The following is a 13,218-nucleotide window of genomic DNA, read 5'->3' on the forward strand; positions in this document are numbered from 1 at the left end:
TTCACAGTGTAAGGTGGCGTCTATTTCTGTTCCCTCTGTGTCTGTGCTAACCTGAGCCTAATTTAACCAAAATACTGATGGAAGTAGCCAACACCAGAGGCTCAAGCCTGTAATCCCAGCTATTCAGGAGGCTGAGATCGGAAGATCATGGCTCAAAGCCAGTCCAGGCAGAAAAGTGTATGAGATTCTTGTCTCCAGTTAACCACCAAAAAGCCAGAAGTGGAGTGGTGGCTCAAGTGACAGAGCAAGCCCTGAATTCAAAAGAAGAGAAGGAGGAGGGGAAGGGAGAGGGAAAAAGAAGGAAGAAGAAGAAAAGAAGAGAAAGAAACTCTTGCTGGGCTCCTGGAGCCCTCTGCTGCCATGTAGAACCTCACTAGATGCACAGCATGAAGAAAGCTTGACTACACTGTGAGGAAGAGAGGACTACTAGCATGCTGTGTATCCCCGCCACTGACACCAAGGAGCTGAGCATGCAAGGAAAGGTGTCCTGGCCCTTCCAAACTAGTCAAGAGTACTGTCATGCTCCCAGTCAACACCATATTGTAGCAACAGAATATCTCAACTAAGTTCTACCTAGCTTTCTAACCCAGAAAACTGAAGTGAAATAGCAAAATGATTGATTGGCAGCAATAACTGCTCAGAACAGTTTTGCTTCTCCACTATTGATTGACTTTGCAGTGCACAGCAAACCACATTTGCGTCCAGAGAATTCGGGCAATCATATTCTCCAAATGACTTTAAGGTATGTACATACATGCATGGATTTTAGTTCAAATGAATCATCCATATACTCTTATTGGAGCAGATGTATAACTCATACCAAAAAAAAGAAAAACCAGGCCTCAGTCATCTGTTGCCTGGAAATCTGTTCTATTTATACAACTTGCAATGTCAGTGTAATCCAAGTTCTAGGCTATTTATAAATGTCAGGAACAGTGTATTATAATAGAAAGTTGCATTTGTGAGCTTGTTGTTTTCATATACAAATTTGAATGACAATTAGTCTATCAGATAGTGTGGTATCAAGGTTAGGAGTCTGGTCTTTTAAAGTTCAACTGCTTGTGTTTGAGTCCTAGAGCCTCGATTTTTTTCCTTCCTGCAAAATGGGGAGAACTATATAAACCTACCCAGAGTCTTATGGGTCAAATCAGTTCATGTATACAAGTGCCTAGATTAGTATCTGTCTTCTAATAATTCCAAATAGACTTATTATAATTTATTTTGTCCTCTGCAATTCCCATTATCACTTAGCTTTGTGTCTTGTGTTGTATTGTTTGGGGGTTTTTGTTTTTGAACTTTGTTATTTTTTCATCAAAGGAAAAAGAGAAATTTTTCCCTATAGCCTAGACCAAGCCTAGGGCTGGCATACAGTAACTCTGGATATAGTTGGTAGTGACTCAAGGACACTATACTTCCCTTAGGAATCGCATCCATTAACCAACTGCTTCAGGTACACATGGATCTAATGTACCAAATGTCTGCTGGTCTGGGCTCAGAAAAAAGATGAAACCCACCTGCCTCTGATTCCTGCCGACCCAGTTTCCTTGCTGATTTCCATGTTGAAGTTTTCCAGCCATGGGTTAAGCTGGTCTCTCGGGGGCTCCTGCAACTTGGGTGCAAACAGCTCATTTTCTGACCGTGACAGTCTCTGAATCCAAGTGAGAGCTTTGGCCTGGGTCTGGTGTGCAAGACTCAGATTGGCCATTTGCAGAAACTTGTCCTGGTCTGAAGCAAGAGGTGAAGTGACAGACACATACACACACAAGATGACACTGGCTCAATTCCCCTTAGGGTAAGCAATATTCTCCAACCTTGGCTCTCCTCTCCCAGCTTTCTCTGCACTGCCAGGCATGCTATTTTATTTTTATTTATTTATTTATTTATTTATTTATTTTGTCTCATATCAACTAGGAGAGTTCGGTGATTAGCTCTGGGAATGCAAGTCATCCCAATTAACACTTGCTAATGAAAGACGCTTCAGAAACCTAAGAAGAGGCAAGATATTCCCTTTCCTCGTAGCTTGACAAAACCTGGAACCAGGAGCCTGTTCCCCCTGCACAGCCCAAAGTATTCCTGGAGACCACCTCTGGCAGACACCAGATAAAATTAGCTTCCTACGCAGGCCTGCACCTGAGTTTACAGCTCTTTTCTCACAATGTGTCTTCTAACAAATAGGACTTCACACCTCCTATCTCTACACAGCCTAGTTGTCCTGGTTATATTTCCTCATTTAAGAACCTATTTCCTGAAATATATGTGTGTATCAGATGGGGAGGTCCCTATCTCGCTTTTCCTGCAGAAAATTTAATAAGTTACTCTGGTCAGATCTTGAAATCGCAGATGTGAGGGACCACTTCATTGTTTATAGTATTCACTTTAAAAAATGAGCAGCTGGGTGGCTCATACCTATAATCCTAGCTACTCGAGAGACTAAGATTTGAGGATCATGGTTCAAAGCCAGCCTGGACAGGTAAGTTTGTAACACTCTTATCTACCAATTAACTATATATTTTTTTGGGGGGGGGGGTCTGGTCGTGGGGCCTGAACTCTGGGCCTAGGCGCTGTCCCTCAGCTCTTCAGCTCAAGGCTAGCACGCTACCACTTGAGCCATAGCATTACTTCCGGCTTTTTTTTCTGCTTATGTGGTGCTGAGGAATCGAACCCAGGGCCTCATGCATACAAGGCAAGCGCTCTACCACTGAGTCACCTTCTTAGCCCCAATTAACTATATTTTGTAAAAACCTAGAGTAGAGCTATGGCTCAAGTGATAGAGTGTTAGCCTTGAGGAAAAAAGCTGAAGGATAGTGCCCAGGCTCTGAGTTCAAGACCCAGGACTGAGTCCAAAAACAAACAAAAATGGTATTTGATCAATAGATTGCTAAAATTAATAGAGACATTACACAAAGCCAATTTTTATATTGTAAGCACCCTGCTTAAAACCAGGAAGGAAAGACCTAAGTGCAGGGTGCTCATCAGCTTGTTTTGTGTGTGTGTGTTGTGTGTATGTGTGTGTATGTGTTGTCTATGTCTGTGTATATAGTGTCTATGTGGGAGTGTGGTATGTATGCAAGAGGTGGCATGCTGTGGGGATGTGTCAGAGGTATGTGTAATACAAGTGTGTGTGTGTGTGTGTGTGTGTGTGTGTGTGTGCCCACGTATTACATAGTACACTATACCTCTACAGGAGGGAGAGGGTGACACCTGAAGAAGTGTCCTACAACAGTATCTGCTTTGTAACTAGGGCTGTGCCTTTAAAAAAAATTTTTTTTGCTGGGTGCCAGTGGCTCATGCCTGTAATCCTGGCTATTCAGGAGGCTGAGATCTGAGGATCACAGTTTGAAGCCAACCCAAACACGAAAGTCTCTGAAATTTATCTCCAATTAACCACCAAAATATCCAGAAGTGGAGCTGTGGAATGGTAGAGCATTCGCCTCAAGCAAAAAAGCCAAACAAGAGCAGGAAGGCTTGAGTTCAAGCCCCAGTACCAGCACCAAAAGAAGGAAGAAGAGAGAGCCAGGCACCAGTGGCTTGAGCCTCTCATCCTAGCTATTCAGGAAGCTGAGATCTGAGGATTGCAGTTTGAAGCCAGCCCTGGCAGGAAAGGCCTTGAGACTCTTACCTCCAATTAACGACCAGGAATCAGGAAGTGGCAGTATGGCTCAAAGTGGTTGAGTGGAAAAAGCCCAGGGAGAATGCCAAGGCCCTGAGTTCAAGTCCCATGACTGACAAAAATATAAAAGAAGAAAGAAATAAAGAGAAACAGAGAGAGAAAGAAGGAAGGGAGGGAGGAAGAAAGAGAGAAGGAAGAAACGGAGGGAGAGGGGAGGGAAGGAAAAGAAACCTTTTTCAAAAATTTGGTATAAATGAGGACACCATTGTTTGCTTACTGTTGGCAAAAGAGAATGGAGGAACGGAAGCCATCTGAATACGACCTGAAGGTTTCCACAAATGTCCTAGAGCCTTACACTAGAATTCAGGTCTGTTCTGAAACAAGGCACACCAAAAACAGCAGTTGGTGTTACTGACCACATCTTATGTGACAGCCCAGTAGGAGGCAGATTGTCTACATTTTCTCACTTCATCCTCACCTACCCACCCAGATACTGTACTCATTTTACAGATGAGGAAACTTGAGACTAAAGGAGAACTGAAGTTTTATTCCTGGTCCTGAGGCCAGTAAGTGGTAGAGCAGGATTTCTACTGGAGTCTACTGACTCTACAGTCCATAGCAGACTATGGGTATGTTGAAGACACTGACCAAAACAGTTCAGCTGATGCCCCATAGCACACCCGACCTCCAGGGCCTGACTACATACTGGCCTTGGAGTTAGTCATGGTAGATATGATTAGCCATGGGAAATTTCTAGGTAGAGACATTAAGACAGGTCCTGGCCAAGAAAGGTTTAATGGTCTGAAGCAAGATTGTAGAGAGATTCGGGTTCTAGGATGGAGGGTGTAGAAGGGAGCAGAGGAGAAAGATTCCCAATGACCTGGGCTTGGGGAAGGATGGTGTGGTCATCAGGAAGCAGGACAATGTCAAGAAGGGAGGAGGAAGTCAGGGCAGAGGACAGGGGCCACATGTGTGGTCAGGAGAGAAGATCACAGTGTGAAGCCCTCAGCATCAGACTCCACCTGAGGCAAGGCACGGATGGGGCGGGGAAAGGGTTGGTGTTCTTACCAGACTTTGGCTGTGTGGGGCTCTACTGGTGGACCAACCAGGGAGGGAAGATTTGACAGTAGGAAGGAGAGCCAAGAGCTGGTGTTCAGGAACAAAAGGAAGGGTTACCAAGAATGTCCCCCAAGCCACTGGCACATCAAAGACAGCACATAGTACCTGTGCCCTGACTTTAGGTGCCTCACAGAGTAAATGTGGCATCAGTGAAGTAGCTGATGACTATCTGAATCTATCTGGACACCAAGGGTTCAGATCCAAGTTATTTACAGTGTTTCCAGCCCACAGGAGACACCTACGAGGAAGGACGCAGGGAAAGGGTACCAGGCAAAATGACGGACAGCTCCATCACATCCACAGGGCACCACACAGCTTGAAATCATCAGAAAGGATGAAGAAGCCTGTGGGGCCCTCTCAGCAGCTTTCCAAATTTAGTCCTGAAATTGTACACTTGTGAATAAAACGCTCAGTCATTATTCTTTCTCTCTAGAAATCCAAATATAACTATGCAATAATATGCTTGTTGCAACAATTCACAGAAGAAAGACACTGAGAAATGTTTGGAAAATATTCAGCTTCCCAACCATCAAAGAAGCACAAAATAAATCAACAGGAGGGGGTTGTTTTCACCTACCAAAGGAACAAAGATACCCAGGAGAATGGCTAGGCTGGATGCCAAGGGGCCAGGCACGGTCCTTCAAAGTTCCCTAGCTCTCAGACACAGTAACTGTACTTTCAATGTCCAGTTTAACAAAATGATGTAAAATCTAGAAAAATATTCCTCCATTGACATTTGCTGTTTGCGAAACACAAACTAACTATCAAAAGAGGAATTATTAAGTATCTGTATTTGCACATAAAAAATTTTGTTTACCCATCCATCCCTCCACCACCATCCACCCCCCATACACACACTCATCTTCCTGCCCATCTATCCATCCACAACTTACATCCCTATACCACGTACCCATCCATCCCTCCACTGCTACTCACAGATTCATCTATCCATCCACCCATACATACATACATACCTAAACCAACCTACCCATCCATCCCTCTACCACCACCCCTTCATCCTCCTACCCACCCATCCATCCATTCACATACATACCTACACCCACCTACCCATCCATCCTTCCACTAACATTCACTCATTTGACCATCCACTCACCCACTGGTCTATCCATCCATACACATACATCCCTAACACCTATCTACCCATCCATCCCTCTACCACCACCTACACATCACCCCTTCATCCTCCTACCCACCCATCCATCCATTCACATACATACCTACACCCACCTACCCATCCATCCTTCCACTAACATTCACTCATTTGACCATCCATTCAACCACTGGTCTATCCATCCATACACACATACCCATACACCTTTCTACCCATCCATCCCTCCACCACCACCCACATACCTACCGATCCACCTATACACCCACTCCGAAAAAAATGCATTAAATATTTCCCATTTGTCCCACCTCTATTCCATAATAAAGGAGCTGTGAAGAGTATGGAATGTTATACCTGCCTCTAAGGAATTTCCCATCTGTCACAGACTGGAGATAGACATATGCACAAGTAAAAATGGCAGTTAGAGGAAAGGAGTCATCTTGGGGCAGCCAATCAGGAAACCCTACAAGAAGTTATCCTTATCTATGGAGAAGTGGGTTGATCTGTGGTCTATGCCTAGAACAGATTTTGGTGCAAAATCATAGGTGGAGGTTGTTAAGCACAAAGACCCTGGAATCTAAGACATGCAGGTGTGTTAACAGCCAGCAGGATGGCATGCAGGACAGCTGGGACAGAGGGAAGAGTCTGGACATGAAATTAGGGCTGGGACCAGATTGCATGAAGAGTTCCATGTGTCATCCTACAGTGATGGGGACAGCAGGGAGCCACTGACAAGTGTCAGCACAGAGCACATGATGGGTTTGGTTCTTTGGAAAGGGCTTTCCAAAGGCAGAGGGAAGGACAGGAATAGAAGATGTGAGTTTCAGCACAAAACCTATCTGACAGCATGTAGTAAACAGAGGATGGGGAAGAGGGTGCAGATCCCACTTCCTTCCAGTGAGGTCTTACTCAAACAAGACCAAGATCATGACCGGAGACTGATTCCTGGATACCCTGAGGAGGAGGACAGGTTGGAGGCAGCCAGATCACTACCACAGGCCATCATTAAAATGCTGTGTGCAGGGGCTTCTCACATGAAAATTCTGAAATGGCACAGTTCATGGCCTGCATGAAACCTTCAAGTATAAATGAGTGTTCACTTCTTGAAAATTCCTGAAAACATGTTGTTTGAGGAAACAGTATACAATGAGCAAAACAGACCTCATAAGACTAATTTCTCAGTGAGCTCATAGGAGTCTTTATAAATATTGTATGAGTATTGAAATCAGACAATTAAAGCAATATTGTTGGTGTCTTATGCATGGAATCTCAGCCATAGCAGGTATATCAGATATAGTTAATTTGCATTTATCATCTCTAGCTCCTTGGAAGTATCCTAGGACCAATGACTTCTGGTTTCAGTGGTTGCTTGTTCTGTTGCAAATAATATGCTGCCTTTCCTGTGTGTGGTTCTGTGTCTGAAAACTCAAAGATCTTGTTTTCTACTTGGTCCCACTTGATTTTGGCTTTTTGCTGGTTAACTGATAAAAGTCACAGATTTTTCTGTCTGGGCTGCGTTTGAACCATGATGCTTAGCACTAAGCTTCCTGGTTAGCTAGGATTACAGGGCCTGGGCCAGCTCTGAGGACTCAGTGACCCAGCTCCCACAACCATTCGCTGGTACTGATCTAAACCCCATGAGCAGAGTCCATTGTCGCTATTCACAATGCACACGGGATACTAGGAATCCAGCACTATCCCACTGGAGCACAGTACAAACCTAAGAGATGACCAGTGTGTTTAGATGAGCACACTGTGGATCAGAGAGGGGTCCTGAGCTACCCAAAGTCACACAGCAAACATTCCCCTGAGTCAATGGATTCTACAGATCACTTTTTTACCCAGTGCTTTTCTGACTCATGGGTACATTTAACTCAGCTGTGTTCTTTTTCAAATATGGATTTCATTTCAGTAAATATGGGTGGGGCTGGGAATTCTACACCCTTAGGTGAGCTCCAGGTGAGGTGTAACAGGAAAAGTAATGCTTAGAGAGCAAGGATGACTGTGATAAGGTTAGCACTAGAATCTGGTTCACTGGCCCTAAAGGACAGACTCTGACTATTATGAAAAGTTAGGTGCAGAGGGTGAACGAGTCAGGCTCTGGGCCCTGATAGCCACAAGTTCAAGTATCAGCTCATCAACTAAGCAAGCTGTCCATTCACATCACTTCCCCAAGTCCCAGTTTGCTCTCCCACACAAGAAAAATTGCAGATTCCTGCTTCCCAGGGTGGTTTGAGAATAGCAGTGTGACAAAAAGTGTATTTCCATCATAAATGAGATAATTCATTATGCCTAATTATCTCATAATACCAGGAAAATAGCAATAACAATAGTAGATGGTATCTAGCATTTCCTATTGTTATTGCTATTTTCCTGAACTGTAACTAGTCTCCTGATACTTGTGGCCATTTTTTTAACCATTAGTCTCTTTCCTAATTATATCAGTTATAGATGTTCATTCCTGAACGTTTGGTAAGTACTAAAAAAAACATAAAGGGAAAATAATCAGGTTTGCATGTCCAACTTACAAGTAATAACAAGTAATATTTTGGTGTTGTGCATTTCTGTATTCTTCCTTTTCCTGTTTTACATGTTGATAGTTACAACATGACTATACCTGTGTTATTCATGCATTTTGCATGTGTGGCTCATGTTTGCAATCCTGGCTATTCAGGAAGCTGAGATCTAAGGATCTCAGTTAGAAGCCAGCCTGGGCAAGGATGCTTATTAGTTAACTGGACAAACTCCAGAGATAAAGCTGTGGCTCAAGTGGTAGAGTGCCAGCCTTGAGAGAAAAAGCCAAGTGATAGCAAAGGGCCCTGAATTTAAGCCCCAGTACCAGCACAAAAATAAATGAATAAATAAACTTAACAAATCACTAAAATTCATATAGAATAAAAGGTTTAAATCCTCACTCATTCTTGTCACCTTTCAAATGTTCATAGGCTATTGGGGACAGCCACACAGGAGATGTTTGTATATAGAGATGTTTGTATAATCTAAGTCCCATCTGACAGTGTTGAATGTGGCTTCATTTCTTGCTTTTCCTGTCTTAGTCTTGAATCATATACGCAGATCATGTACACAGTTTCACATGTCCTCCTCCTCTGAAAACTAGTTTTACTGTCTAAACTATACAGATGTGCTGTGAATTATTTAACTAGTCTTCTATTTCAGGATACTTAGGGTGCTACCAAATGTTTCCTGCTCTATGTTATAACCCACTGAACAACATGGGCATCACTTGATGTATGTTCATATCTATTGCCTCAAGATAAATATTTTTCTATAAGGAAAATATGGGGCCAGCAGGACAGAGAATACATATATGTATATCTATGCATGTACACACAGGTGCACACATGTATTCATGTGTGTGCATGTGTGTGTACATGTACGTGTGTGCACACATACCTGTTTATATGCATTACACACATGCATATATGTATATGAACATATCATTTTAAAGTTCCATTTATATTATATACATATATAACATACATACCCTACATATAGGAAATATATAATATAATTGATATATAGGAAATATATGTATAGGGAATATATGTATAGGATATACAGTATATATATTCTCTATTATATTTTCAGATATATATCCATTGAGACTCTGGGAAGACTTTATCAGTTAACTTCTTAGGCCAATTTATTTTTGTTCTTGCCAATCTGAGAAAATAATTGCACTCCATTTTTACCGTATAACTGTCACTACCAGGTATATTTAAAACTCTTTAAAGAACTCTAGATCAATTACATCTGTTTATACAAATTCGCTTACAAATTAACAAAAAAGTGTATGTTGAGAATGTACTGCCAGGTACCTGGTGGGTCACATCTGTAATCCTAGCTACTCAGAAAGCTGAGGTCTGAGATTCACAGTTCAAAACCAGTCCAGGCAGACAAATCCAAAAGACTTATTTCTAATTAACTTGCCAAAAAAAACAGAAGTGGAGGCATGGATCAAGTGATAGAGCACCAACCCTGGGTGAAAAAAAAAAGCTAAGAGAAAGCATGAGCCCCTGAGTTCAAGCCCCAGTACTGGCATGAGAAACAGAGAGAGAAAGAGAATGTAGCATCTACTCACCAGGTAAAAGGTAGTGAGTGTGCCCAGCGTCCATCTGTGCATTAAACGCATGCTGGGCAGAGCAGAGCCTCAGTAAATATTTACAGATCTTGGCCGAATCAGTGACAAACGTATACTTTTTCCCAGTGATACTGCTGGTGATGGTGAACTTTTTTCGCTGAAGGAAGCAAACGCAGACTTTAATGTTTTATCTGAAGTACAAGTGTAAAGAGTGTAATAAAATGTTCAGCTTCATTTGTCAAGTCAGGATGCAGCAAAGCCACCATTGCAACCATGTGCATATAGAAACAACCCAAATGTCTTTCAATGGATTCATTGATCAAGCAAATGCCACACACACACACACACACACACACACACACACACAATGGAATTTTATTCATCCTTCAAGAATGATACTGCATATGTCAAAAAATGAACTTTACAACTTTGGTGGGAGGGGGGAGGATCAGGTGGGAAGAGGGGGAAGTATGGGAAGGGATGGGAAGGGGAAACAAAGAGGAGGCAACAATGCTTGATAAGAAATGTACTCGTTATCTTGCCCATGTAATTGTAACTCCTCTGTACAGTATTCTCACAATAAAAAAAAGAATGATACTGCATCATTTGAAAAGAAATGGATGGGCCTGGGAAAGAATTACATGAAGTAAAGTAAGGGACAAAGGACAAATGTTTTCTCTCACATGTGGAAGCTAAATCTATTTTACAGATATATGTATAAACACATAAGGATCACATGCATATGTGTACAAATGTATTAACTAAAGTGTGATATACAGAGGGAAGGATTCCAGTTATGTAACTCCTTTGAACAACTGACTTGCAGTCTAACATATGAATACCAGAAAGCTAGCATCTGAGGTGTTGGGACATGAGGTTGAGGAGGAGGGCAAACAAGTGGAAAGAGGAAGAATGGGAGGGTACAGTCATAGTATTCCTGGTGAATATGAAAACAGGACAAGGTAAATAGAGGGATGGGTGGGGTTGGGAGAGAAGGAAGAGAATGATGCAAAGGGTGACATGGATCAAGATGAATTGGACTCACAAACAGACATGCTGAATTGAAATCCCTTTGTTCAACTACTTAAAGACAATAAAATGATAATAATAAACATATGCTCAACCCCAATGCCCATTATCAGCATATCAGCAGCCAGATACAGATGGAAAGCATTTTCTGACAATAGCCCTATATTTTTTTTCATGAGCTAAAAAAAAATCTTTCGATCTTTCCCTCATTCCTAAGTCAAATGCATACTTAGCAGAAAATTGCTACTTGCTAAGGAGTGTACAAGATGAAAAGAGTCTAGAGAAATCAGGTGTACACATCACCCTGAACAAGGAGTCAGCATCATCCTCAATATGCATTATGAAGAGGCCGATGAATATTCTTATTGTTTTCAGGCTACAAATTCCAAGAAGTTATAGAGATCTCACCTAATAGATGGGGTACAAGAAAATAAAATAAAAGCACACCTCTGTGTGCATTCTAATATTTTTTGTTGCAATGAGACAAAGAAGCATCAGGCGGGAAACTGGCAGGCAGGCAGGCATTTCTGTGATTAGTGATCACAGAGCAGAAGAACCAGGGAGCTGTGAGCAGACTGGCAGAGACCAGTGACCACCAACCCTGAGCCTTATAAGAACACATGAGCAGAGAAATGTGTTGCACACAACAAAAGGCATCCCTGGACCCACATGCAAAGTGGTGCACGCTCTCTAGATGTCTTTCCCTTTCCCTTTTCCTGGGAAAAGCATGTCTATTCAAACCCTTCCCATGAAACACAATGTATTTCTTTGTTTCTGCTCACTATGTCCATAGTGTACCCCGTTGTGTTTCTTTTCTGGAATGTGTTTTCACTTTGCTGTTTTCGTGGGGTTCTTGGTGCCATTATTTGGTCTTGAATTCAGCACCTGGGCACTGTCCCTTAGTTTTTTCACTTAAGGCTGGCACTTTACCACTTGAGCCACAGCTCAACTTCTGACTTTGATGGTTAAACGGAGATGAGTCTTGTGGACTTTCCTGCCTGAGCTGGCTTCAAATCATGATCCTCAAATCATAATCTTCAAAGCTCGGCCATCTGAATAGCTTAGATTTCAGACATGAGTCATCGGCACCTCCTTTTTTTCTTCTTCTTCTCCTCTTCTCCTTCTCCTTCTCCTTCTCTCTCTTCTTCCAGTACTGGAGATTGAATTCAGTGCCGTATGTTGACTAGACAGGCACTTTACCACTTCATCCACGCTTTCAATCCTTCTTTATGTTGGTTATTTTCAAGGTACAGTGTCACTTAACACGCAGGCAAACCTTGATTGTGATCCTCCTCCTTGTACTTCCCTGTATCTGTGCCCATTGTGCTTCCCCTGCGGTTAGGATACAAGGCACCTGCCACCACATTGCACCATTGGTTGAGATGGAGTCTCATGAACTTCCTTTTGCCCAGGATGGTCTTAATCTTGATTCCCCCCATCTTTGCCTCCCAAACACCTAGCATTACAGGCTTGAACTACTATATCTGCCTCCATTTATTTTTTCTTTGCAAGTAGCCTCTGGCTGATTTCTATCCTAGATGAAGGAAAAAATATCTCCCCAACTGGTGACAGCTTTCTGGCAGGCACAGTTATGGTTCTGCGCCAGGTTCTATTCTGAGGCTTTGAGGATATTATGCCTTTTTGTCTTCTCAGCAACAGAATGAGGGAGAGTCTGTCATTATCTCAGTGTTACAGATGAGGAAATGGAGCATGATGTGGCAGGAATTGAAGCCACACCACCAAGAAATGCTTCTCTACATTTTATTTTCAAGGCCTATATGCAAGATGATAATATTTATGTTGCTTACTAGCTAAACTGGTGAGGTCTACCCCTTGGAACTATTTATATTGAGTTTGTGGACATCACAACTTTTTGCAAAATGTAATTCTAAATAACTCAAAGTAATAATGTGTTATTAAATATGAATTTATATATAACAGTCAAATAAAACCTCTACTCTAGATATTACAGGCTCACACCTGTAATCCTGGCTAATCAAGAGGCTTAAGTCCAGGGGATCACAGTTTGAAACCTGCCCAGGCAGACAAAACCATGAGATTCACATCTCCAGTTAACCAGCAAAAAACCCTAAGTGGAAGTGTGGCTCAACTGGTAAAGTACTAGCCTTGAGAGGAAAAAGCTAAGCAAGAGTATGATTCCCTGAGGCAGTACTCACACTAAATTAATTAATTAATGCTTAGAACAATCCTTCCACCCCTGAAGTTTCT

At 42.3% G+C, this 13,218-nt stretch overlaps 1 protein-coding gene across 3 annotated transcripts in view; it reads right to left on the reverse strand.

Moving 5' to 3' along the window:
* The window catches only part of Frmpd2 (FERM and PDZ domain containing 2), a 113,065-nt gene that overhangs the window by 38,514 nt on the left and 61,333 nt on the right, over window positions 1-13,218 (reverse strand). For all 3 annotated transcript variants that reach the window (XM_070020782.1, XM_070020783.1, XM_070020781.1), the window contains exons 15-16: window positions 9,961-10,117; window positions 1,515-1,725 (exon numbers count right to left, since the gene is read on the reverse strand). In XM_070020782.1, the coding sequence (XP_069876883.1) occupies window positions 1,515-1,725; window positions 9,961-10,117 (368 nt within the window). The remainder of the gene's footprint in view (window positions 1-1,514; window positions 1,726-9,960; window positions 10,118-13,218) is intronic.

This window comes from Dipodomys merriami, unplaced genomic scaffold (assembly GCF_024711535.1).
Source record: "Dipodomys merriami isolate MVZ:Mamm:240054 unplaced genomic scaffold, mDipMer1.0.p SCAF_14, whole genome shotgun sequence".
Taxonomy (NCBI): Eukaryota; Metazoa; Chordata; class Mammalia; order Rodentia; family Heteromyidae; genus Dipodomys; species Dipodomys merriami.